The 27,741-nt window shown below is 36.8% G+C and overlaps 1 protein-coding gene across 1 annotated transcript in view; it reads right to left on the bottom strand.

Moving 5' to 3' along the window:
* CEP128 (centrosomal protein 128) overlaps nt 1-27,741 on the bottom strand; it is a 375,030-nt gene that overhangs the window by 264,446 nt on the left and 82,843 nt on the right. The window contains exon 12 of the mRNA XM_021679614.1: nt 5,740-6,090. Coding sequence (XP_021535289.1) covers nt 5,740-6,090 — 351 coding nt within the window. The remainder of the gene's footprint in view (nt 1-5,739; nt 6,091-27,741) is intronic.

Below are 27,741 nucleotides of genomic sequence, written 5' to 3'. Positions count from 1 at the left end.
AGCTAGCTTTGGGCCAGGGTTTGCTCTGAGCTTCTAAGGCCACCCACACTCCTTGGCTCATGGACCCCTCAGATTCTGAAGCCAGTAACACCACAATGAATCTTTCCTGTGTTTCAAATCCTCTGACTTCCCATTCTCTCAACAGCCAGAAAAATTTCTAGGCTTTTAAGGATTCCTGTGATTAGATCAGGCCCACCCAGATCATCTCCTTATCTTAAGGTCAACTCTGCCATATAACATAACCATGAGAGTGATCTCATCATGTTCACAGGCTCCAGGAATTAGGGTGAGTCATCTCTGGGAGGTCACTCTACTTACCATACTAGAGAAGACAGAAACCGACAGAATCGAGTCTTGGCTGTAAGGATAATGCAAGAGGGGCCTGAGAACGAGGAGAGGTGGCTTCAAGACAGTGATTGATGTTTGGAACAGATAACATAGGCCCCTGGCCAGGAGTTAAGAGACTTCCATGCAGCCCTGAAGATAAAGATTTTATTTTCAAGATGAAGCTCTAGCAGGTAAAACATCTTTGATTACAAAATACTACATTATCTTCCTAAAGTTGGTTTAAACAGCAAAGGTATTTATTTTTCTGACATAACAGGAACACCAGAGATGGAGCACTTGAAGAGTCCTTCACTCAGGCACTGCTACTCTACAATTCTGCAGGTTTTGCCCTCGGTTTCAGTATTCCAAGCATCACATCAACTCATGACAAAGGTGGCAGCCGTAGAGTGGACAGTCACAGACTATGTTAGTCAAGTTTGCTATTTCTTTGGCAATACAGATACTAAAAACTAAGTAAGTTCTATTTGCTTTTTGTTAATTGCTTGGCTAGCAGCCACAGCCCAAGATTTTGTCTAGACATTGTCTCCGAGTCTGAAAATGACAGTGTCTTAACTGCCACCTCAATATCCTGGACATTCCCAGGGGCCCTCAGTCGAATAGGTTTTATCTTGAGGGAACTCAAAACAATAGACTTGGATCCCCTTTGTCTGGCCAAGAATGCTTAAGTAGAAGCACTTGAAAGGGGCCTGAGAAATCAGGCTTGTTTTTCACCTCATTTTTATTTCAGCTAAGTTTCCTGCTTCCCTCTCTTGCTTGGACTAACTTCAGCAAGGACAGATCATTTGGCTATTCCAACACTGAAAAACTCCAAATTATCAGACCCCGTATATTTGGATTATAGATTGCAGATTTTCAGTCTCTCTACCCGCCCCCCCCCCCAAGAAATCTTGCGCTCTGCTTTTATTATTTATTTCTCTCTGCTTTTAGACAGGCAGGCTTCAACCTATACTTGTCTTTCTCTTGTGGAACTTTTCTGAAGGCTGCAGTCAGATCACAACACATGCCAACATCCTAAAGTTTTCATACCAGTCACTTAATACTGGGCACACCATCGCTGCCCCAAGATAGGATTTCTGATGGTTCAACTAACTACTTCCAACAGCACAGTTTGTCAACTTTCCCTTTAGAAATGTATGATCCTCCTGTCCCCACTTCATTTCTCTACTTAGTTAATCCTACATCTTAGGCTCTTTTACTTAAAGCTCCTTACTCCGAGAACTGATGTTTCGTATCAGCTTGAGTATCTTCTGCTCAGAGTAAGAGAAAACTCCAATTCAAGCGGACTTGAACTACAAGGTAACTTAATGTCATTCCAGGCAGAACTGTTCCAGACATGGTGTCAAAGCTCTAGGTCCAGCTCTCGGCACTCTTCCCGGCACTACCTTCTTGTGTGAGAGACTTCGTTCTCAGGACCATAGCAAGACAGCCAACCGCGGCCACTGCAAGCATCACAGCCGAATACGACAAAACCAGAGAAGGAGAAAAATCTCTCTTATGGATCTTCTTCAGGAGTGAGTAAATGTTTACCATAAGCTCCCCACAACAAACTTCATAACTCATTCTTCATTGCTCAGAACAGGGTTATGTGCTTGGTAACTGGCCTACATTAGTTTCTGAATGGAATGGAATGGAATGGATTGGGGCAGAGAGTAGATGGGGATAATCAAGACCACTATAGAAGCCAACTGATGTTTCTGGGTAAGTTTTGCTGGTACTAGTCAGGAGCAGAAATGGGAAAAATAAGAGTTGGGTTGATTCCAGACTGAAGATCAGTTAGATGTGTGAGGTGGAAGAAAGAAATCAAAGATGCTGGTGAGCATGTCATCAGAGTAGCTTTTCACAAAGTCCAATCTGACAGCAAAAAAAAGGATTCCAGGAAATGACTGGTCAACCAGAGGAATGTGGAAAGATCAAAATCAGATGGTAATGGTTAAAAAAGGAAAAGGAAATAAAAGAAATGTGTAAGATCAGAGACTGAAATTTTGGAACTAAAGATTTGAATTCACATAGAGAAATTACAGATGAGGACAAATTTTAGCCACAGAAATTAGCTGCTGAGTGACTTGAAGGTCACTGTAAAATGGGAAATTAGTGAAGTTTAAGGATGCTGAAGTTTAAGGTTGCTGACTTGAGCTTTGTAATCACCAAAGATGACAAGAATTACATGTAATTTAACAGGCTGAGGGGAAGCCAGGTGCAAAACTCCTTGAGAAATATAGAGGCGTAATGGAAAAATATGTAGAAGTCAGGAATAATGAGAAGAGAATGTTCTAACCAAGCAAACCCAGCTTCCAAAGAAGAAAAGCTGTAAGAGAAGATAATGAAGGGAGGATTGAAAATGGCTATGTGAAGCCAGAGAATGATACTGTCTAAAACCATAATAAGAACAGAAACCAACTCCTCAAAGCCTGACCACAAAGTACACACAGATTTTTGGGCTTGTTTTTGTTTTTTAATTAACTAAAAGGTAGAAAAAATTTTAAAAAGAAATAAAAGTTATTTTTCTGCATATGAAGGTACATGCAGATGGACTGCTGGATTATTCTAATATATCAGTACTTTAGTCTTTCTAAAATTGCATAGGACAGAACCATATACACATTTAAAATGTACTTTAGCACTGATCCTTATTTTTCAACCTTTAAATTGAAAAATTCAGCTTTTAAAAGACAGTATATATTACATATACTCCCTTTTTCCTCAGCATGAAGGCAATACAAAAAAACAAAAGATGGAAATTTAAGATTCTTGAAGTCAAATATTGTCAAGCAAAAAGCTCAATACAGGGCAAATCAATTCTTCTGCCAACTCAGCAAGAAAAACAAACAACCTAAGAAGCATTCCTACCATCCATATTAAAATATAGATCTATGATTTTGGAAATATTCAGAAAAGCATACATTGTGATCAGAATCCAAGTTCAAAATTTTTTTCCTTTATCATTTTCAAAACAGGTATAAGAACCAATAACTTCAAATAGCACTTTAAAAGATAGAGAAAAAAATAAAAAATAAAAAAGATAAAGACAAAAATATCACAATTAATGATTAGATTATTTGTATCTACAGAATTTTAGGTCTTCCATTATATGTTTATCTACATATCCCTAAAGAACATCATATCATGATGCCCTGATGTAAACATCCATGCCATTTTCTTTCAAGGAAAGTATACAATCTGATCTTTCTGGGTTTTTTCTGCAATGTTATGCTATTTGTGGTGATATGCTATCCATATCATTCGATAACAAAGTAGTTTTGTAATAGGATATATATCTAATAATCTTACCAAACTTCCAAAAATGTAAAAAAACAGAAGAAAAGTAAATCAGAGCAATTTTTAAGAGAATACAACTCTTTAGCCTTCTACTACATTTTTAAGTGGCAAATCTTAAAGCAGAAAATAAGTTATGCTGGAAAAAGAGAAATGGAAGTAGACAAAACACAAAACTGCATCGTTTGAGCCTGGAAAATGGCTCAACAAGGCTACTTATTAAACAATTTACTCTGCAAAACATAATGTGTTTTATTTGGAAATTAGTATTATTTTTATTTTAATATATACTTCCAAATATGCCCTACAGTCACTTTTTGAAAATAATTAGTCCAAAAAAACAAAAACCAAAAACAAAACAAAACAAGAGTAGGCTGTATTCCTAATGCCGTAGGGTGGCTTTGTGATTTTATTAAGAATTAAATACTCCTTAGAGGTATTATTCAGTAAGACATAAAGATATAGATGCTTGTTTCCAAAATTATTTACAATGTATTTCCACATCTCATGGATTTACCGGACACTTGCATGTGCAATGAAATAGCTGTTACCCTTTCTTCCTTGATTAACCACTGCTCTAACTGCAACATGCCGCATTCATTTTTAAGGCTTTTAAAGTGGAAATTACAATGCCTGCTGTGATAATTGTGATACTACCCTAACTGTGGCAATCACTTTAAAACTACTCTTTGCTTATCATTAGCAATGCTAAGTGATAAAAATAATTATATCAGGAGCATTCTGGGAAATAATTGTTTAACAATTTTGAATTTTCTAAAAAACTCCATCTAGAAAACTCTGCACCATGGATTAGGATACTGTCTGATGACATGGACCCTTCTAAATTTCCTCTAATTAAGTAAAATCCCCAGATGGGTTTCAATCAATCAATCCCTCCCACCCCCTTCTTTCTAGCTACCTCCCCTACTGTCATGCTCATTGAACCAGTTGCCAGCCCAGACTGACAACAGAATAATCAAGGTAGAGCAATTTTCTGGGCTCAGATCAGTTCAGATTCAAGTCTGAAAGCTTTAGAACTGCTTTACCTCAGGGCAACTAGTCACCCAGTGTGTCTCAGATGGGTTAAATTGAAAAGCAGTCCAAAATGAGTGCAAGGTGATCGCTTCCTCCATCCTCTGTATGTCCACAAAATTTATATCTAAATGGTAAAGCATCTTTTCCATGACAGCTCATCTGAAATAAGCATCTGTCACTCTTAAGTGCTGACAATTGATTTTATAAAAGTAATTGCCCTACATTGTGTTTTCCTTTGAAAGAAAGTCAACTTATCCAAATGATTATTCTTCTGGAATGTTCAGAATTCTTGACAAGTGACAAATGACAAAGCAGAAATGATAAACCAAGACTAAACACGGATAAAAATCAACCCTGACTTTCCTGCTTATTATCTTATAAACATTTAGGTTTAATTCAACCCAAAGATATAGTTGAGAATCAACACAGGAGCATAAAATCCATTTAAAGTAACTGATTATACAAGGGAAAAGATGATGTGCAATGCATACATGGATAAGTGAAATGCTTTTTGTTGCGATCAAAAGGCACAAAAGCAGAATCTTAAAGAGGCTTGTGACCTGGTAATACTGCTCAGGCAGTGAGATTGTGAACGTCATTCATTCAGTGAAACCCATTATAGTTGCTGCCAGAAAATGGTCCAGTAGTAACTACTGCATTTTTAAATGCTCATTTGCAACCAACACTTACTTAAGTTGAAATATACTAAAAATAAGATTTTAAAATACATGCAGCTGGGGGAAAAGTCAGGTGATATTATGGAAAACTTCGTGATTTTTTTTCCAACTGAACATTAAAGAACAATTTCAACTTAGGGAACTAAAAGCTAAACTGGGGGAGAGGGATGGATCTCTTTTAAGGGCCAACTCTAAAAACTCACAGACTGTTAAACTATGAAAAAGACTTTAAAAAGATAAAAAACTAAATTACTTTTTACCTTGCAATAGCCAAGACATAAAGACTCTTCTATCAAGGACATCTTGATAGATTACATGCACAGCATGGCACTCAAGTGTTTGTTCGAAGGATGGATGAATGAATGGTCACAGCAAAAATCATTCTTTAGGAATTTGGCTTTTATACCTGATTATTCTTGTCTGTCAGTTGATCAAGAGTTTCAGACTGTTTCTCCAATGCTCGCTCTAACTTCTTATGCTTAAGCTTCCACTGCCTGATGGACTCCTGAGCTTTCAGTTTCAACTCTTCTCTCCTCTTCTCTGCCTCCTGTCTCAGGGCCTCTGACTGCTGGAACTCGAGAAGGTACTGCTCGGCCTGCTTGGTTGCTTCCTCAGCATGGTGAGTCAGCTCTGAGATCTGAAGGTCGGCATGCTTATGTTTGGCCTCACAAGTCTCAAAGTGATTCTGGATCTCCTTAAGTTGATCCAACATCTGTAGTTGCTCCTTTTCCTTGTGCTCCAACTGATGTGTTAAATTCTGGGAATAAAGCATGAGAAATATTAGGAACATGTTCTTGTCAAAATTGGATGTCTAACAGCATCAAACAAGAATCTCTAATGTCACTGAAATGGGAATCATCTGTACCAAATTTCATTAGTAGTCAGTCTAGAAGATATGAGTCCCTTTCTATGTATTTTATAGGCATATTAGTTGGGAATAATTCTTTATAGAAATATTTTCTCTTTTTAGACTATTTCATTATCAAGAAAGGGAAAATACATATTTTCCAATTGACTGTCACCAAAATAGAAGGTCTTTTTTTTTTTTTACTATTATGTAATGTTAATCACCATACATTACATCATTAGTTTTTGATGTAGTGTTCCATGATTGTTTGCGTATAACACCCAGGACTCCATTCAGTACATGCCCTCTTTAATACCCATCACCAGGCTAACCCATCCCCCCACCCCCCTCCCCTCTAGAACCCTCCGTTTGTTTCTCAGAGTCCATAGTCTCTCATGATTCGTCTCCCCCCGCTGATTCCCCCCGTTCATTTTTCCCTTCCTGCTATCTTCTTTTTCTTTTTTTTTTTTTTTAACATATAATGTATTATTTGTTTCAGAGGTACAGGTCTGTGATTCAACAGTCTTACACAATTCACAGCACTCACCATAGCACATACCCTCCCCAATGTCTATCACCCAGCCACCACATCCCTCCCACCCCCCACCACTCCAGCAACCCTCAGTTTGTTTCCTGAGATTAAGAATTCCTCATATCAGTGAGGTCATATGATACATGTCTTTCTCTGATTGACTTATTTCGCTCAGCATAATACCCTCCAGTTCCATCCAAACTTCCAAACTCATTTTATGAGACCACCATTACCTTGATCCCAAAACCAGACAAAGACCCCATCAAAAAGGAGAATTACAGACCAATATCCTTGATGAACATGGTTGCAAAAATTCTCACCAAAATACTAGCCAATAGGATCCAACAGTACATTAAAAGGATTATTCACCACGACCAAGTGGGATTTATTCCTGGGCTGCAAGGTTGGTTCAACAACCGCAAATCAATCAATGTGATACAATACATTAATAAAAGAAAGAAAAAGAACCATATGATCCTCTCAATAGATGCAGAATAAGCATTTGACAAAGTACAGCATCCTTTCTTGATCAAAACTCTACAGAGTATAGGGATAGAGGGTACATACCTCAATATCATAAAAGCCATCTATGAAAAACCCACAGCGAATATCATTCTCAATGGGGAAAAACTGAGAGCTTTCCCCCTAAGGTCAGGGACACAGCAGGGATGTCCATTATCACTACTGCTATTCAACATAGTACTAGAAGTCCTAGCCACAACAATGAGACAACAAAATGAAATAAAAGGCATCCAAATTGGCAAAGAAGAAGTCAAACTCTCACTCTTTGCAGATGATATGATACCTTATGTGGAAAACCCAAAAGACTCCACCTCAAAACTGCTAGAACTCATACAGGAATTCAGTAAAGTGCCAGGATATAAAATCAATGCACAGAAAGCAGTGGCATTCCTATACACCAACAACAAGACAGAAGAAAGAGAAATTAAGAAGTCGATCCCATTTACAATTGCACCCAAAATCATAAGATACCTAGGAATAAATCTAACCAAAGAGGCAAAGAATCTGTACTCAGAAAACTATAAAATACTCATGAAAGAAATTGAGGAAGACACAAAGAAATGGAAAAACGTTCCATGCTCATGGATTGGAAGAACAAATATTGTGAAGATGTCAATGCTACCTAGAGCAATCGACACATTCAATGCAATCCCCATCAAAATACCATCCACTTTTTTCAAAGAAATGGAACAAATAATCCTAAAATTTGTATGGAACCAGAAAAGACCCCGCATAGCCAGAGGAATGTTGAAAAAGCAAAGCAAAGCTGGCGGCATCACAATTCCAGACTTCAAAATAGAAGGTCTTTTGATGAGAAAAACAATGTGCGTTACTTTAGTAAGAATCTAGTGCTTTGTCCAACTGAAAAAAATGTCAGTGTTTTAAAAATTGTCAGATTATCGCAGCAGTCATACGTAATATTTCACCTTCTGGCAGCACATAAAATTTTGTTACAATAAAATAAAAATACCTAATAAAAATGCGCATTGATGATAGAAACATCAGTATAGATAATACTATATTTGAAAGTCCACTTAAAAGACTCTCGGGGGCGGGGCGGGGGCACCTGGGTGGCTCAGTCATTAAGCATCTGCCTTTGGCTCAGGTCATGATCCCAGGGTCCTGGGATCGAGCCCCGCGTCAGGCTCCCTGCTCAGCGGGAAGCCTGCTTCTCCCTCTCACACCCCCTGCCCCCCGCCTCTTATGTTTCCTCTCTCACTGTCTCTCTGTCAAACAAATAAATAAAATCTTTAAAAAAAAAAAAAAAAAGACCCTCAATAAAGTGTAGGTAGGTTATTTCCAGCTAAATCTAATGTTATAAGTTGATGAACTAACTCAAGCTTACATGAAATCAGTGTAGGATATATTTTTAAACAAACTTAAATTTATTTGGAATACATAATAATTAAGAAAAGCAAATCTGAACTCTTAAAATCTAGTTTCCCAGAATGGGTCTACATATATTTGGAAATTGCACTAAATCATCATGATTCATACATATTTTTAATTTGAGAAATAATTGGTAAAGATCTATTTTTAATTTCAAAAATGAGAGGACACTGCTTTTATATAACATTTTATACAAATAAAAGAATGTTGTAATCATTAACATTAAGCCACTCTTGTAGAGTTTTGGAAGGGAGTAACAAATTCAGAAATAATGTATCCCATAAGCTGCACCTCCTTACTTTCCAAATACGTGGGTGACAAAGGTAACATGAAAAGCCCATGTTCAGAGGACTACGATGATACCAGAGCTGGACAAACAATAAGTATCATCTACATTGTTGTAAGGCTCCTACAAATGAAGACTGGAAGCCTTTACCAACTTCCTCTGACTCTCACAGCAGAATGTTCAGTTCCAGATTCCATTATCCCTGCACTGTGGCTCAAATAAAGTTAAATACAATTTTTTTCATGGTTAAAGTCATGGTTTGACATTACAGCAAAAAAATAAAAATAATGTCTTGAAAACAAGTTTCATTTTCAGAGCAACAGGTCTGCATTTGCTCAGTTTGCTAAATTCAATGCAGCCTGGAAGAGATGAGTCACTCCTTTATCTACCCAAACAAAATAGTAAATTGAGAACTGTGCACTTGTTTGTGTGGAAAATTCTAAAATGAAATCAGACAACTATAGTGGTAGTGGTTTACCCTTTTGCCCTTATCTAAAAGTTCTACCATGAAGCTAGAAATCAACTTTACTAACCAGCAGTATTCACGTGATTTCTCCATCAGCAGAGATGTACCAATGTTTTTTTTTCCAACAAACATTTTGGAGAATGGGTACTCTTCCTACATGTTAAGCACATAGCTTAAAGAATGGTTACTAAGACCTGGCTTTGATACCAAAAAATAATAATAATATAAATTGGGGAGATATACTACACCTGCTAGATTACAATAGCAGATAATGCTAGATGCTAAAATGATGGACAGTTACCTGAAGGGGCCTGTATTCTATAGTGTGGCTGGGGAGGGTCTCTCTTGGGAGATGACATATGAGCTGAGATCTAAATGAGAGGGAGCTAGCAATAATAATTATTATTACTACTGAAGTTTACTGAGCACTTGGGCTGTGCAAAGGATTGAGCAAATGCTTTATAAGAATGACCTCACTCAGTCCCACTATTACTATCTTAATTTTAGTGATGTGTAACCAACTCTTGGAACTTGCCCAAGATCACATACCTAATGTGTGAGGGAATGGAATTTAGACCCAGATTGTCTGGCTCCAGAGCCCATGTTTTCAACTCTTTGCTAAGCAGCCAGATTCTCAGATGACCCTAACTCCATGCCTCTCTGTCACCTACTCCCACAGTCCTATCTTAGTGGGTTTTTTTTCCAGAACTGCCACCAAACAAGAGGGATGTCCCAGTACTCCCCTCTCCCCACTAATGCCTCCTCCCACTCCTTCTCCCCACTCCTCAAGCCTTTGGCTTTATCTACCCATCTGCCCAGTTTCCTCACTCTTTTTCTTCTGATACATCTGCTCTTCATTGTCAGGAAGATGACCACGCCTTGACATTTCTTTTGCTGGCTTTAAGTCCAAGTTCTTTGACCTAACTTCCTTAATTTTCACTTTAACCATTCTCTTGTTCACATTTCAAACTCCTTTTTAAAGCTGAACTTAAATGGCAAAACCACCAGCTCTGAGGGAATTAACAAATTTCCTTTTTCCTGTATCAGGTTACTGAGTCCTCTAAGGAAAACCACACAGGAGTACCAGTTGATGTGATGGCACATGGAGAGGCAACCTCTCAGTGCCCAGAAGTTCTACTGCATGCCTCTTCCCAGCCCAAACAGTGGCCCTTCCAAAACGTCCTGCCTCAGACCCACCATCTGTTCACTCACTTCTGGTATGTAACATAGCTCCTCCTTTTTTTTTTTTTTTTAAAGATTTTATTTATTTATTTGACAGAGAGAGACACAGCGAGAGAGGGAACACAAGCAGGGGGAGTGGGAGAGAGAGAGAGAAGCAGGCTTCCCACGGAGCAGGGAGCCCGATGCGGGGCTCGATCCCAGGACCCTGGGATCATGACCTGAGCCAAAGGCAGACGCTTAACGACTGAGCCACCCAGGCGCCCCGTAACATAGCTCCTTCTTAAGAAATAAAATTGAAGCTATTACGCAGGACATCCCCAAAATTTCCTTAATGTACCATTCTGAAACTTACCAATGGCTATTCTATCCTCCTCTCTAGGCTTTGAGGAAAAGGAATCGATCCTTCTTAGACAAATTAGCCTATCTTTGTAATTTCCTTCCACATCCATCAAGGGCTTCACTACACCAATTATGTACTCTCTTCCTTGTACTGAACCTCTCTTTTCCTACTGGATCATTCTTCTCTACTATTCCCATCTTTAAAAAAATATCACAGTAATTTTTTCTTAATGAAACAAATTGAAGAGGATACACACAAACAGAAAGATATTCCATGTTCATGAATTGGAGGAATCAATATTGTTAAAATGTTCATATTACCCAAAGCAATCCACAGTTTCCATGCAATCCCTATCGAAATACCAAAAGCATTTTTCACAGAACTAGAACAAATAATCTTAAAATTTGTATGGAACCACAAAAGATCCCAAATAGTCAAAGCAATCTGAAAAAGAAGAACAAAGCTAGAGGTATCATAGTCTCAGATTTCAAAATATACTACAAAGCTTAGTAATCATAACAGTATGACACTGGCACAGAAATAGGCACAAAGACCAAAAGAACAGAATAGAGAGTCCAACAATAAGCCCACGCTTTTATGGTCAATTAATCAATGAAAGAGGAGGCAGGAATACACAATGGGAAAAGAGTCTCTTTAATGATGTTGGAAAAACAGCACAGCTACATACAAAAGAATGAAACTGGACCACTTTTTTACACCATAGGCAAAAATAAACTCAAAATGGATTAAAGACCTAAGTATGAGATCTGAAACCATAAAATTCCTAAAGGAAAATACAGGCAGTAATTTCTTTGACATCGGTCATAGAAACAATTTTTCCAAATATGTCTCCTTTGGCAAGGAAAACAAAAAGCAAAATTAAACTATTGGGCCTACACCAAAATAAAAAGCTTTTGTACACTGAAGGAAACCATCAACAAAACAAAAAGGCAACCTACCGAGTGGTAGAATGTATCTGCAAATGAAATATCCAAAAAGGAGTTAATATCCAAAATATATGAAGAATTTACACAACACCAAAAAATAATAATCCAATTAAAAAATGGACAGAAAACCTGAACAGACCTTTTTCCAAAGAATATATACAGATGGCCAACAGACACATGAAGAAATGCTCAACATCATTAATCAGCAGGGAAATGCAAATTAAAACCACAATGAGATATCACTTTATACTGTCAGAATGGCTAAAATACAAAACACAACAAATTACAAGGTATTGGTGAGGATGTGGGAAAAAAGGAACCTTCATGCACTGTTGGAGGGAATGCAAACTGGTGCAGCCACTGTGGGAAACAGTATGGAGGTTCCTCAAAAAATTACAACCAGAATTATCACATGATCCAGTAATTCCTTGACTGGCATTTACCCAAAGAAAATGAAAACACTAATTCAAAGGGATACATGCAACTCTATGTTTACTGCAGCATTATTTACAATAGCCAAGATACAGAAGCAACCCAAATGTCCATTCACAGATTAATAAAGATGTGATACACACACACATACACACATACATGCAATGGAATATTATTCAGCCATAAAAAAGAATGAAATCTTCCCATGTGCAACAACATGGATGGGCCTAGAGGGTATAATGCTAAGTGAAATAAGTCAGTCATAGAAACACAAATGCTATATGATTTCACTCATATATGGAATTTAAGAAACAGAACAAATGAACAAAGAAAAAAAGAGACAAAAATACCAGACTCTTAAACACAGAGAATGAACTAGCTGTTGTCAGAGAAGAAGGGGGTGGAGGGATGAGGAGGGAAATAGATAAAGGGGATTAATAGTACATTTATCTTGATGAGCGCTGATAAATGTGTGAAATTGTTGAATCGTGTTCTACACCTGAAACTACTGTAGCACAGTGTGTTAATTATACTTGAAAAATCACAGAAATCATTTTTTTAATGAAACAAACAAAAACCTTTATCAATCCAACATGATCTAACCAGCAACCTATACTCTGCTTCTTATTAAGCCAAACTCCTGGAAAGAGCAGTCTACACCTGGTATCCCACAATTTTATTCCTAATTCATTTCCCCATTAATTGGATTTGGTTTCCACTCCATCATACAATAGCTCTCATCAAGATACTCAAAGATCACCGACAGCCAAATACAATGGACTCTTTAAAAATCTACCCTAGTTTCCTTGTAGCATGTGACACTGTCAATGGCCGCTTCTGATTTTTAAGTCTCTCTTCTTCCCTGCCTTTCATAATACCTCTCTCTTCACTAGTTCTCTTTTTTCTTCCTGTTCTTTAATAATCTCCTTTCCTGGGTTTCTTCCACCATTTACCTTTTGAATACAGATAACAGTATAAGGTTCTAGTATTAAGCACCATTCTATCTATAAAATATCTTCAGTAAGTAAGCATGTAGGTAGATAAAGATATGTGATTTCTAATTCAGAAGCCAAACTGATTTTCTGAACTCCAGACCTTTAAATATCAAATTATATAATGATGTCCTATATTTGGGAATCCCCTAGGCATCTTAACTTTAGCATGTCAAAAAATTGAATTTATCTGATGTCCAACTCCTAACAATTAAGATAGTCCTACTAATAAAATGGTGCTAAAGGCTCTCTCTGCTGAGAAACTACAGAAATGGGAGTGGAATTGTATATTTAAATAGTGAGAAAGTCTGAAATAACTGCTATAGGAAAAGAGAAAATGAAAAAGAGATAAATGTTTAAAAGCTAACAAACAGAAATAAGGTCACAGTTAGATAGTCTCAAATTTATAATGGACTCAAATATGCAAAATTCTTCAAATATTCCCAGCAAGCTTTTGAACCCAGGAAGAAAATAAGTTCAGCACTATTTATTCTTCTGTAATTACAGGACAACAAGAATAGGCACATGATTAACATATGTAAGCCAGAGCTTAAGCACATAAATATCATTATTCTCACATTTTAAAAATTACAGGCTTTCATATTAACATATTACATACAATAACTCACTTAGAAGAACCTTTGAAAACATCACAGCATTACTTGGGTATATAAGTATAAATGAATAGAAAAGGATGTGGTTCTACTTGTAAATAATTGTGGTTCTGACTACTGATGGAAAAGCAGGTTTGAATTTGAACTGGATGAACACTGCCTCTAACTGCCCTGGGTCTGGAAACTGTTGCCACTGATTTGCACCCATCAGTCTGTCTGTATTAGGCTTTAGGTAAAACCTGTCATAGAACTCCTTCCTATATTCATTCCTTGGCAGGTCCTATTCAGCCACTGTTTTGACATTGTCTTTAATCCATCTTCCTCAAATAACCAATCAGAATAACCTAATCGTAATAAACATTTCACCATCAATCAAGAAATTATATTACAGAACCCTCATAACAATCCTTCACACATACACACACATCTATAGAGAGCACACAACTAAACAAACACATCATTAATCTGTGCATAAGTACTTTTAGGGTAGGCACATATACTAAATATTAGTACCTTCCTATGTTCTACATGAAATGCTAAATGAAAAGCAATTTTCTTATTTATTCCATTAGGATGATTTTCAATTCTGTTACTACTATCATACATTCCTGGATCCTCTTCTATCCTAAAGAACATTTTATAGTTAAATTGTGTGAAATTACCTCAGCCACTAGAGCAGAGTTGTTAAATTTCATATCCTTTAATCAAGCCTATTATTTATTTCTCATTATATAAGTGCTGTCAAAGACAGGAACCATCCAAAAACATAGAAATGTCCTTTTTTCTCCAAAATTCCTTCCAGTTATATGGGAGGAAAAAACTTTTAGGTTTTTCTAAGGGAAAGACAGATTAACATGAGAAAACACACAAATTTTATTTAATATCTTTACATACACATAGGAGCCTTTGTTGGAAAACGAAGACCAAACAAAGTGGTTAGGACCAAGAGCTTCTAAGCCTTTTTTTTTTTTTTTTTTTAAAGATTTTATTTATTTATCTGAGACAGAGAGAATGAGAGAGACAGAAAGCACATGAGAGGGGGGAGGGTCAGAGGGAGAAGCAGGCTCCCTGCCGAGCAGGGAGCCCGATGCGGGACTCGATCCAGGGACTCCAGGATCATGACCTGAGCCGAAGGCAGTCGTTTAACCAACTGAGCCACCCAGGCGCCCTAAGCCTTTTTAACAGAGAATTTATGGAAAAATGACAAGAAAAAGGAAAAGGGATCTAATAAGCTTTGAGGGATAAGAAACTGTGGGAAAGTGGCTAGGAAATATATGGCAAAAACTAACTGAAGATCAGGGTTATTTTAGGTTTCTTTATACAGATCCGTTTTGGAATCAACTCCCAATCTCCAATGATAAAAAAAAATGTTCTCTTCCTGGTAAATTCCATTTTGGAATCAACTCCCAATCTCCAATGATAAAAAAAAATGTTCTCTTCCTGGTAGAACCCAAATGTTCCCAATCTCCAATGATAAAAAATGCTCTTTTCCTCATGAGAAATAATATGACCGCCTTTAGGTATAAAAAGAGGTCAGAGCACCCTTCCTGCATCTACTGTTTCTCAAGTGCCTTCAGCTCACAATAATCAATATGCCAAAGTGGCACATTTTGGGGTGGTATGTTCTGATCCCTTTCACAGCACCTTACCAAAAGTTTATAAAAACTCCAACTCAGTCTAAAACTTTACACATTTCTCTTTTATCTCTTTCTCTTTCTTCAGGTGGGAAAAAATGTTAACGAGTAGTTGTGTTGAGGGTCTCCGGTTTGCTGATAACTAGAAGGATTCACTGGATTCAGCATATAGCCATACTTATGCTAATATTTATTAGACTGAAAAGATACAAGGCAAAATCAGCAAAGGGAAGAGAACATAGGGTGCAGTCCCATGGAACCTGGGCACAAGCTTCCAAGAGTCCTCTCCCTGTAGTGACACAGGATGTGCTCAATTCTTCCAGCACTGAATTCTGACAACATGTGTGAGGTACTGTCTACCAGGGAAACTCATTAGAGACTCAGTGCCCAAAATTTTAATTAGAAGTTAGTCACTTAGCTACTGTCTGCCTAATATGTACCAAAATCCAGACTCCCAGAAGGAAAGCAGGTGTTCAGCATAAACCACATTCTTTGTACAAAAGGTCTAGGTACCATGAGCTACATCTTATCATTTAAGGAAAGTTTCTTACTTGATTATCATTAAAGTTCCCAGATGCCAAACAAGGCCTATTTTGGAAGCAGACCTAAGGAAATGGTCTCTGGTCTACTATGTTAACTCCTTTCTTCCCAGTAGTAAAATGGCCAAAGAATAGACAGAAAGGAAAAGAATGTCTTAAAGAATGCACTATAACAATGCATTTAGAAGATGGTAGAAAAGAACTCTCTTCCTTTAAGATTGATTGGCTTTGGCTACCAATAGATCCCTTTTTAATTACTGCAGCGGTTGTATTCAAATTATAACTACAGACAGCCTACTCGTATGAATAAGGCAGATGAATAAGGCATTAAAATGAAAATAGAAAATGAAAAATATATTCTTTTTTAAAAAAGTAGTACGGATAGGATCCAACATAAATTCTAGCTTTAACTGTTCACACATCTAAGATCATAATTTCACATATGTGGATTACAAAAAAAAAAAAATATTTACCAACTTGAAATTACAAAAGTGGAAAAATTGGACTAGGTAGGAGAATAATGGAGTAAATTTACAGAATAAAGAAACCAGTTCCGTCTAGTATACGAGAATCTTCCTACCTGCCTTCTTGCTATTTCTCATATTCATGAAGAATTACTAAGCCTACATAGAAACAGTTTCCATTAAAGGACAAAAAGTAGACTACTATGTAGGTGACAACAATGATTATTTGTTCACTGATATCACTAAAATATAACACAATTTCTCCTCTACTCTTATTTGATAGTCAGTGCATACAAAGGACTGGGCACCTTTAGTGGATATTTAAAAATGAAAACTTGACCCCAAATAAGCCAGGTTACTTGGAATATTTTTATTATTTTTTTTGTGGGGTTTTTTTTTTCCCATTTTTTTTTTATTATGTTATGTTAATCACCATACATTACATCATTAGTTTTTGATGTAGTGTTCCATGATTCATTGTTTGCGTGTAACACCCAGTGCTCCATGCAGTACGTGCCCTCTTTAATAACCATCACCAGGCTAACCCATCCCCCTACCCCCCTCCCCTCTAGAACCCTCAGTTTGTTTCTCAGAGTCCATAGTCTCTCATGTGGATTTTTTTAAATTTTATTTTATTATGTTATGTTAGTCACCATACATCATTAGTTTTTGATGTAGTGATCCAGGATTCAGTTTTCTTTATTTTAAATAAACATTTTTCATCTACAGTATTATGTACTTTGTGTGAGACTTGTAAGGGTAATGAGAAAACAGCTACATTTTAATGACTCAAAAACAACATCCCAGGGAAACAGCAGCATATTATGGAAAGAACATGAGTCACAGACTTGAGATCAAATCCCAGCTCTGTCACTCTATAACCTTAGGAGAAGTGCTTACCATCTGTGAGCCAAGGTAACTAAATTTATAAAGAGGACTCAATAACATCTACATATCAGAAGAATGATGACCTACACAAAATCAATTAGATAAACATCTGGAAGACTGACTGGCACATTTTAGGAACTCAACAATGGCAAAGGTTTATTACTAACTAGAAACAACATTAAAATTAGAGAGATAGGCACCTGGTGGCTCAGTCGGTTAAGCAGTTAAGTGTCTGCCTTCAGCTCAGGTCATGATCCAGTATCCTGAGATCAAGCCCTGCATTGGGCTCCCCGCCCAGTGGGAGTCTGCTTCTCTGTCTCCCTCTGCCCCTCCCCACTGCTTGTGCATACTTTCTCTCTCTCAAATAAGTAAAATCTTTTTTAAAAATTGGAGAGGTAATCCAACGTCTATATTTTAAAGATGAGGAAATTGAGAGACAAGGAGATAAAGCAATCAATCCAAGATAAGGGAAGTAGTTTACAGCAGAGAAAGAACTAGCCACAGGTCCCTAATATTCAAACTAACATTGATTCCACTTCACTGTATTACTGACTTGGATACTAGCCAAAAAACCTGTTAAATAATTAAGTAAGTTACCATGTTCTTTCCTGAGATAGGAGGAAATATTAAATAGGAATTATACAATCTCTGATGCAGGATGTTTCTGCAACATTCTGTCAACCGTCATAAAACTGAGAGGGAAAAAAAAAATCACAGAATAGAGTTGACTTGGTTAAAACAAAATCAGGTATAGACTACTTATCTCCTTCTATGTTCAAGACACCAGCTAGACACTGAGGAAAGTACTGTATGAGAAACATTGATTGGGACAAATATGATCAAGCAGGAGGGAAGTGACATCAATGTTAGCTAGTAGAAACAGAATTTAAGTTAGTAAATTCAAGAGAAACTGCTCTGATCAGCAAGAATTCATAAAGAAAGGTACATATAATAAGGAGACAATGAGCAAACTCAAGTGTGAAGAAGAGAAAAGATTGGGTCACTGATAAAGGACAGGCATTTAAGACCAACAGTAGCATGGGCAAGAGCCACAGACTGGGCCATCAGGGCTGTTCATGAGGAGTAAAAGTTCAAGAGGCCTAAAAAGAGATTAAAAAGTAAGGTCAGAAACCAGGGTGGGAGAATGCTGAAATCCAGTTTAAGCTTGTGAAAGTTTTTCAGCAAGGGAATAACGTGATCAGATATGTGCTTGAGAAAGATTAATCACCAAAGGACATTATGTTAACATTAGGATATTAAAATATCATAGCAACATTAAAAATAATTGAAGATCATCCTTTTAAAGCAGGAATGGACTTTTAGAACTAACTTTTTTCTCATCTGAATTCCATTTCCAGCAATCAAATTCAATCGAGCTGGCTTATAATAGATCTATGGCATTCAAGAGACTAGGGGAAAAAAAAGAAAACACCACTTATCAGTCTCCGTCTTTCTGAAGAAAATATAGGTATGTTTCCATTCAATCCAATAAACATTAACTGCACTCAGCAATAGCCAAGCTGCTGAGACACAAAGACGAACAAGACGGCATGGTTCCACATTCTACTGCTACAGAGAACCATACAGCGTGGTTAGGCAACAGACACGTAACAGTTATTTTTAATAAATGTGATATATATGAGCAATTTTTTCTTCTGTATTTCAAATTCAGTCTCTCTTCCCAATTTATGCTACCTAATCTATACTTACATTTCATTCTTCAGTGTCTTCATCTGTCCTTATCTTTATATAATGTTTTCTAACAATGATTCTTTGTCAGAAAAGAGCCCTGAGCTAACACCATTAGGTGATAGCTAAGGGAACCAAAAGAAGATAATTTGTAGTTGCTAGTGAAAGTAATAAAGACAAAGAGCAAAAAAAGGGAGGCAGGGGGAAGAAAGAGGCAGAAACATGGCTAGAGAGAAAATGAATGCCCATGCCAGCCAATCTCAGAAGCCAACACCACTAGGGCAAGAGTGTGCATAGCATTCCTGTTCTGTTTCCCTTTGGTGCCTTCTTCCATGATGAAAGTGCTCATAACGTGGGTGTGGGCAGGGGAAATGTGGTTGAGAGGAGAACGGGGAAGAAGGAAAAGATTAACAAGAGAATCTGATCAACTAGACACCTCTCCCAAAAAGTCTTCTGTAAGAATTCAAAATAACTTGATTCTATAATATTGAAAAAGAATGATCTCAACTTAGGGGCAAGCCAAATGGAAATACAGTCACCTGTAAAGGCTTTATTTACAAATGAAAAATTAGTGGAGAGAAAAAGCCACTTGGTCAATTTTCCCAAAGAGTTTGATAAAAGCCTCTTCTAAATTCTAGGACAAAAAATTACTATAAATTTTTCTTTTAATTTTTATAATTGCTAGCCTTTGAGTTTTAGATACATCAAATATATGGTACAACAGTTATAGATACACAGACGTACACATCACATACTTTTTAGTACACTAAACATGTATACTGTAAACTTACGTGTTTGTATTATACTCACTTTATCAAAAATTTAAAAAAACAAATTTAAATTATTATAAAGATTAAGAGTTTTTATATCTTGGCATTGATGACAAGGTCATCTTAAGCATAAATGTTCTGGTTCCCAAGTCTCCTTGGTTGGGAGCACCATTCTTAATTATAAAATTTCTCATATAAACACAAACAAACCACAAGAGAATGATCTGTTTTACAATACAGTGTCTAGAAACCCAGCACAGTGAAAAGTAGCAACTGCCTTATCAAAATGATACATTGAAACAAAAATGATATTTAAAGTATAGGCAAATATAAAGCTCAATTCTTTATCAGGACAAAAATGGCGACAAAGTTAGTAAGTAACAAACAAGCCTCAAGTAGAACACCATTCGCAACAGAATTCAATTAATTATCTTAATACTGACTCTGTGAACAAAGACTAATTCCAGCCCAAAATATGACTTCCTTAAAGCAGACACAAGATGAAAACACTGACTGAATATGGATATTATATCTAAAATGAGATGTAAATATCTCAGTGAGAAAGAGGACTGATTCAAGCACAGGAAAAAATAAATAAATATTTTTTGTATTTATTGAAATTAAACTCTTTTCCAGCATGTTGGAACATTTTAGGTTCCACATGACCAGTTAATTGCATGTATAGATGATTTAGTTTTAACTAACCTAAAATGGACAGGAAGCTTTAAAAACAAAAACCTGCAAAGAAACTACACATTGAGGGGTGCCTGGGTGCTGCAGTCGGTTAAGTGTCTGACTTAGTTTCGGCTCAGGTAGCAATCTCAGGGTCATGAGATTGAGCCCCATGTTGGGCTCTACGGTCAGCACAGAGTCTGCGTAAGACTCTCTCTCCCTCTGCCCCTCCCCCCCCACGCTCACGGGCTCTCTCACTCTCTCAAATAAATAAATCTTTAAAAAAAACCCAAACTACACATTGAATATAACATTACTAATGTATGGATACGTATTTGTAAATGTGACATTAGGATTAACATGAATTCAACCAGCATTCTCAGAGTGCCAACTATGGACACAAGGCTAGCCTCAAGGGCTATGAAAAATACAAGGCAAGTCATGTTGCTCAGCTAAAAGAAAACCTGGTTAAGGGCACTGTGGTTTATGACCTGACCGAAAGCAGTCAGCCCCATCTCCACCTCCTTCCAATATATTCTTCTATTCCACAGAGGCTACAAAACTCAATGTTCAGACTCCCTTAAGCTAGGTTGGGGGGGGGGGGCAAATTAAATTCAATATAGAGAGAATTAGAATGTGGAAATGAGGTAGAGACAATATACTTGCTAATTTGGCTTTTTGCTACTGGCCAGCAAGGTCTTAAAGATATAATTTATTTTGTTCCATAGTGAATATCCCCCTTTGTGCTATCCCTTCTTAGAAGCCTAAGCAAGGCCACATCTGCCAGTATTATTATAAACAACTATTGCATAAAATACCTAGAGCAGTTCCATTTCCCACACTAACCCCTAACTGATGTTATAAAGTTTTGCTTTTACTGTATAAACAAAAGAACAGATTTAATAGGATTTCACCTGAAATTCTCAGCTTCTCAATTAAGCCATGCCCCACTCACCTCTACTGGGAAATTAGCCTGACATACTCTTGCATGTCTTGATAAACTCATTCATTTCTGTATAATTTAGGTGTTTTATGAACTGATAGTGAGAGGACAACTAATCGATTTTCCACAGTCAGGAGAACTAAGGGAAGTCTCTGAATAAAAGAACTTAAACCAAGCAAAACAAGTATGGTAGCCCAGAAATATAGCTACAGGAAGCTAAATCAGGCCATCACTCATTGGGATCTCACTATTTAAAACTTGTTAAAGTCATGATTGGTAGAAAGTAGAATATATACTTAAAATCTGTGAGTCAATTTTTCTTAACTCAAGCAAAATACATATTAATAATCTTTAATAACTGATTAAAACCCTTTTATTAGTTAGGGATCAGCTACATAAAATATCAGGGGCCACTATAATAACAATGTCACAAATAATTCTTCCTTTACAAATAAAACCTTCTGTCTTTTCTATCCTAATTTGTCTACATATACTATTACCATTTCCTTTTTGCCAAATGAAGCAGAGACACAGAAAAGGACATTAATCCCAAATAACAGGTTCCTCGGTCTTTCTCAGTGATTAAAAATAATTATTTCTCCACAAATCCTATGAGAACATATCTGCTTCATACAACTACAGTTTCCTTGTACTTTTTAATGAAACATGATACTAAGCTTAAGCAAAGTACAGAAAATAATGTTCAATTAATTAAATACATTCATCTCTTTGTGAAGAAATAAAATACTAACTTCTGTTTCATTAGCCATGATGTTCACTACATGGAACATTTTAAATACACATTTCTTCAGAGTATTCAACTTATTACACAAGGGCACATATAATTAAAATCTAGGCCCCAGCAACACACTGGGGGAATTCTGACCCTGGCACACATATCTCAAGTATATTTGTGTTTTCTTCATTTTTCTCACACTCTATTAGACTGATAATTGTAACTCTGCAACTCTGATGTTTAACTAAAGTAGGCACTTTGGGAGAAGAAAATTTGAATACAGATAAGATAAAACCAAAGCAGATTGGTATTTGGGACTGCTTCTGATTGAGGTGGAACTGCCTCTGATTAACACATTTGTTATGAAATGCAATAGGACAAAGCAGGTATCAATACAAGACAGACACCTGTGTCTCACCAGTATCGATGTGGCAGCTCAGAGGACCAAGATAAAGTTCATAGTTCAACTAAAGAAATATGTCATCCCTAATTACATTATATATAGCAAAGAGGAGAACTTAAATGTAACCTAACACTTAATATTATTGCTCTACATCATTATAGAGCACAGAGATCAGACACATTATCTTACATGATACAATAGCGCTGTGCACTTGAGAGAAATCAACTTTTCTTGATTTCTCAATTTTTATTTCTTGAGACAAATCAAAGCTAAGGAGGCTAAATGAGATAAAAAGAGCCCTATTTTTTTAAGTAAATACTGTTTCAAACAAAAATAACGATCACTTGAGATACCACCTCACACCCATTAGGATGGCTACTATTAAAAAAACCAAAAACAAACAACAACAACAGGGAAAAAAAAAAAAAAAGGCAGAACAAGTGATGAGGATGTGGAGAAACTGGAACCCTTTGTGCACTGCTGGTAGGAATAGAAAATGGTATAGCCACTGTGGAAAAAAGTATGGTGGTTCTTCAAAAGATTAAACACAGAATTACCTCGTGATCTAGTAATTTTACTTTTGGATATGTACCCCAAAAATTGGAAGCAGGGGGCGCCTGGGTGGCTCAGTTGGTTAAGCGACTGCCTTCGGCTCAGGTCATGATCCTGGAGTCCCTGGATCGAGTCCCGCATCGGGCTCCCTGCTCGGCAGGGAGCCTGCTTCTCCCTCTGACCCTCCCCCCTCTCATGTGCTCTCTCTCTCTCATTCTGTCTCAAATAAATAAATAAAATCTTTAAAAAAAAAAAAAAAGAAAAGAAAAAAAAAATTGGAAGCAGGGTCTCAAAGAGATATTTGTACACTCATGTTCATAACAGCATTAATTACAATAGCTAACATGTGGAAGGAACCCAGGTATCCATCAACTGATGCATGGATAAGCAAAATGTGGTATATAGATAGAATGGAATATTATTCAGCCTTGAAAAGGAAGGAAATTCTGCAATATGCTACAACATAGATGAACTTTGAGGACATTATGTTAAGTGAAGTAAGCCAAGCACAAAAAGACAAATACTGTATGATTCCACTTATATGAGGTACTCAGAGCAGTCAATCTCATAAAGACAAAGTATAATAGTTATAATGCTGGTTGCCAGAAAGTTGGTGGGAGGGAGGTTGGTTAGGATGGGGAGTGGGAGTTATTATTTAATAGAGAGTTTCAGTGGGGATGAGGATGGATGGTTGTACAACAGTGTGAATTTATTTAATACCACTAAACTGTATATTTAAAAATGGTTAAGATGGTAATTTTATGATTTGTACATTTTACCACACAAAAAAAGAAAAATAATAAACCCTTTCTTGACTCCAGTTGATTTTCTAGGAAGGGCTGACTATGAGGGATGTTTCTTTAATCAGCTCTCAATAAAATCCAAGACTACCACGCTCCCACCATACAGCCATGTCATATTCAGGCAAAGTAAAATCAGTGTGCTATCTATATCAAAAGGAATTCAAGACATGGTTCCTAATCCAATTTCATACCATCCAATCACATTCCCACCTGTTAAGTTCCACCTATGGTTAAGTAAAATTATTAATTAAAAACTCAAGTCACACTGACCTCATTTCAAGTGCTCTAAGAGTACATATGGCTAACAAACTGAACAGCACAGCTATAAAACATCTCCATCATTGTTGAAAATGCTACTGGGCAATGTTAATCTAGGGCAACCATTGATTCATACCAACATGACTTGATATTCTTTATAATTTTTCTTCTCCTTTGTATGTATAGGTAGAGATCCTTTCCTGTTCTTAATGTTGATTATGCATATACTCTTTAAAAAAAAATAAATTGCATAAATTTTACCTAAGAGTGGAAAAAAATTCTATTTGTTCTCAAAAATCAATACTTAGGACAATATGTTTTGTGGAAACAATGTGATTGAACACGATTCAGTGGCCTGTTTTTAGTTTAGATTTGACCAAAGTTCATTTTATTTTGGTATTTGGTTTTAATTATTGTCTTAGCTGAAATACATAACCTGACTTGTCAGTGTTAATAATTTTCTTATAGAGTGTCTGGATTTTTTAAAATATCAATTGGAAATAAAGACAGCATTATTAATTCCTTTAAACAGATACCTTTCTTTCTCCCTTAATTACTGCCTGGACTATTAGCCCTATTACATTGGTGAATAGAAGGGAAGTGTTGGCTTCATTTCCAATCAGTATTTCACTATTAAGTACAGCGTGCGCTATAGGTTTTTAGTAGATACCCTGCAGTATCAGGAAGTTTCCCTCTCTTCCTTTTTACTAAAAGTTTCCCTAATTAATGGATGTTGAACTTTCATAAATGCTTTATCTCTATTCTTTGAGACACTAATATGATTTTCTCTTATACTGATTACAAGTGTTAAAACAACCAGGCATTGCTATCATGAACCAAATATATAGGAATGATATATAAACATGATACCAGTCTTTTGTTCCATATAGGATCTGTGAATATCTTCCCCCAGGGTGGCTTGTTCTTTTCATTTTCCTAATGCAGCCAAGTATAAGGAAGAAATTTTTAATTTTGTTCAAGTCCGATTTATAATTAGTTTCATTTATGATTCATGCTTTTGGTGTCCTAGTAAAAAATCTTTGTTTATCCAGTGTTGGAAGTCACAGTACAGTCATAGTAAGTACATAGTAAGTACACAGTACGTCAATAAGACTTTTTTTTGGAAGTTTTTTTGTTTGTTTTTTTAAGTAAGCTCTACGCCAAATGAGGGGCTTGAACTCACGACCCTGAGATCAAGAGTCATATGTTCTACTGAATGAGCCAGCCAGGTGCCCCTGGAAGTAATTTTTTTTCTAATTTTATTTATTTATTTATTTATTTGACAGAGAGAGATAGCAAGAGAGGGAACACATGAAGGGGGAGTGGGAGAGGGAGAAGCAGGCTCCCCACTGATCAGGGAGCCTGATGTAGGGCTCGATCCCAGCACTCTGGGATCATGACCTGAGTCGAAGGCAGACGCTTAATGACTGAGCCACCCACGGCACCCCTTGGAAGTAATTCTTTTAACTGTTTCACTTTCTTCCTCTGTATTAGTTATATACCGATTACTCTTCTTTTAGTAGTTACCCTAAAGGTTACTATACGCATCCTTCACTTATTAACATATAAAGTAGATTAGTAATTTTATAACACACTTCATTAAGAATCAAAGACCTATAGAAGGGCCATCATCCCCCCAGACAGACAAATAGAGTCAAACACTGAAGGCAAAGACAATGAGAAAATCTGGAAAGCAGCAAAAGAAAAGTGGCTCATCATGAATGAAGAATGCAATAGGATCAAAACTTATCATGAGAAACAAGGAAGAACAAAAACCAGTGGGCTGGCATATTCAAAGTGCTAAAAGACAGTCAACTAAAATCTTATATCCAGCAAAATGAGGTGTAATAGGGGCGCCTGGGTGGCTCAGTCGTAAGTGTCTGCCTTCGGCTCAGGTCATGATCCCAGGGTCCTGGGATCAAGCCCCGCATCGGGCTCCCTGCTCAGCAGGAAGCCTGTTTCTCCCTCTCCTACTCCCCCTACTTGTGTTCCCTCTCTCGCTGTATCTCTCTCTCTGTCAAATAAATAAATAAAATTTAAAAAAAAATAAAAATGAGGTGCAATAAAGACATTCTCAGATAAACAAAAAATGAGAAAATGTGTTGCTAGTAAACCAGCCTACAAGAAATATTCAAGGAAGTTTTTCAGGTTGAAAGCAATTGATACTCAACAGTAATTCAAATCCACACATACAAAAAAAGAGGGCCAATAGAGTCCAGTGACTCCACCACCATGGTCACAGATGACTGTACCAATGAACTAATGCTAAACCCAAAACAGCGACGGCTCAAGTTTTCTTATCTTTGCAATCTAAAGAGTCTCAATGACAGCATTGTTTCTCCATGAAGCCCAGGAGGGCAGCTGTCAAGATAGTTTCTTGCCTCCCTACATTAAACCCCCATTTGAGTGTTTCCCAGTTTCCTGTATCCTAGAAGGAACAAACAAATATAACTGGATAATGTGGCATAATAAGCCTGTAAAACTATAAAACCATTGTTCAGATTTTCAATGACCAATTACCAATTTCTATTTGAAGATATTTCCGCTGTTTTTTGTATTCTGATGACTCTTTGCTTTTACATTTATTGTTCTGTCCTCGGAGGATGGGGGCCATCTTGGTACGGTAAGGATGGGTACTCCTCATGCTCACCTCCTAAGGTTCAGACTCCCCATACCTTTGTTCCTCATTTTAAATCTCACTATGATTCTGCCCATCCATACTGAAGGGGGCCTGGCTTTCCTAGTGAAGTGAAACTTCAGTGCTAAATGTGAGTTCAATGATTGTGACTTTACAGAGGGCAATGAATGTTGTTTTCATTTGTGTACCCCCAGATTCTACCACTAGACTCAATACCTAATACTCTTAATCAAAATTTACTGAACGAAAGACTGAATAAATTGGGGTTCTTTGCCAGTTAGAAGATAGAAAAACAGATCATAAAACCAGAAACCAAACCACATAATAAATTATATAACCTAAGCATGCATATGGATGGAAGTCTCATAAAATTCTTCAGAGGAATAAGAAAAAAAATGAATCTAATATTTGGTTAAACCCTACCTATCTATCCAGCTCTTATGTTAATCATTACACATTACATCATTAGTTTTTGATGTAGTGTTCCATGATTCATTGTTTGTGTATAACACCCAGTGCTCCATGCAATACGTGCCCTCTTTAATACCCATCACCTGGCTAACCCATCCTCCCACCCCCCTCCCCTCTAGAACCCTCAGTTTGTTTTTCAGAGTCCATCATCTCTCATGGTTCGTCTCCCCCTCCGATTTCTCTCCCTTCATTCTTCCCCTCCTGCTATTTTCTTCTTTTTTTTAAACATATATTGTATTATTTGTTTCAGAGGTACAGATCTGTGATTCAACAAGATTTATATTCTTTTTATAATGTCCTGTTCTCTACTAGAACTATCTTATGATCTAATTTCTTAACATATTAATAACCAATGTTTTGTTTTGTTTTTTTTTAAAGATTTTATTTATTTATTTGACA

Source organism: Neomonachus schauinslandi, chromosome 9 (assembly GCF_002201575.2).
Source record: "Neomonachus schauinslandi chromosome 9, ASM220157v2, whole genome shotgun sequence".
NCBI classification, from domain to species: domain Eukaryota; kingdom Metazoa; phylum Chordata; class Mammalia; order Carnivora; family Phocidae; genus Neomonachus; species Neomonachus schauinslandi.
This window is presented reverse-complemented; position numbering and strand designations above follow the sequence as displayed.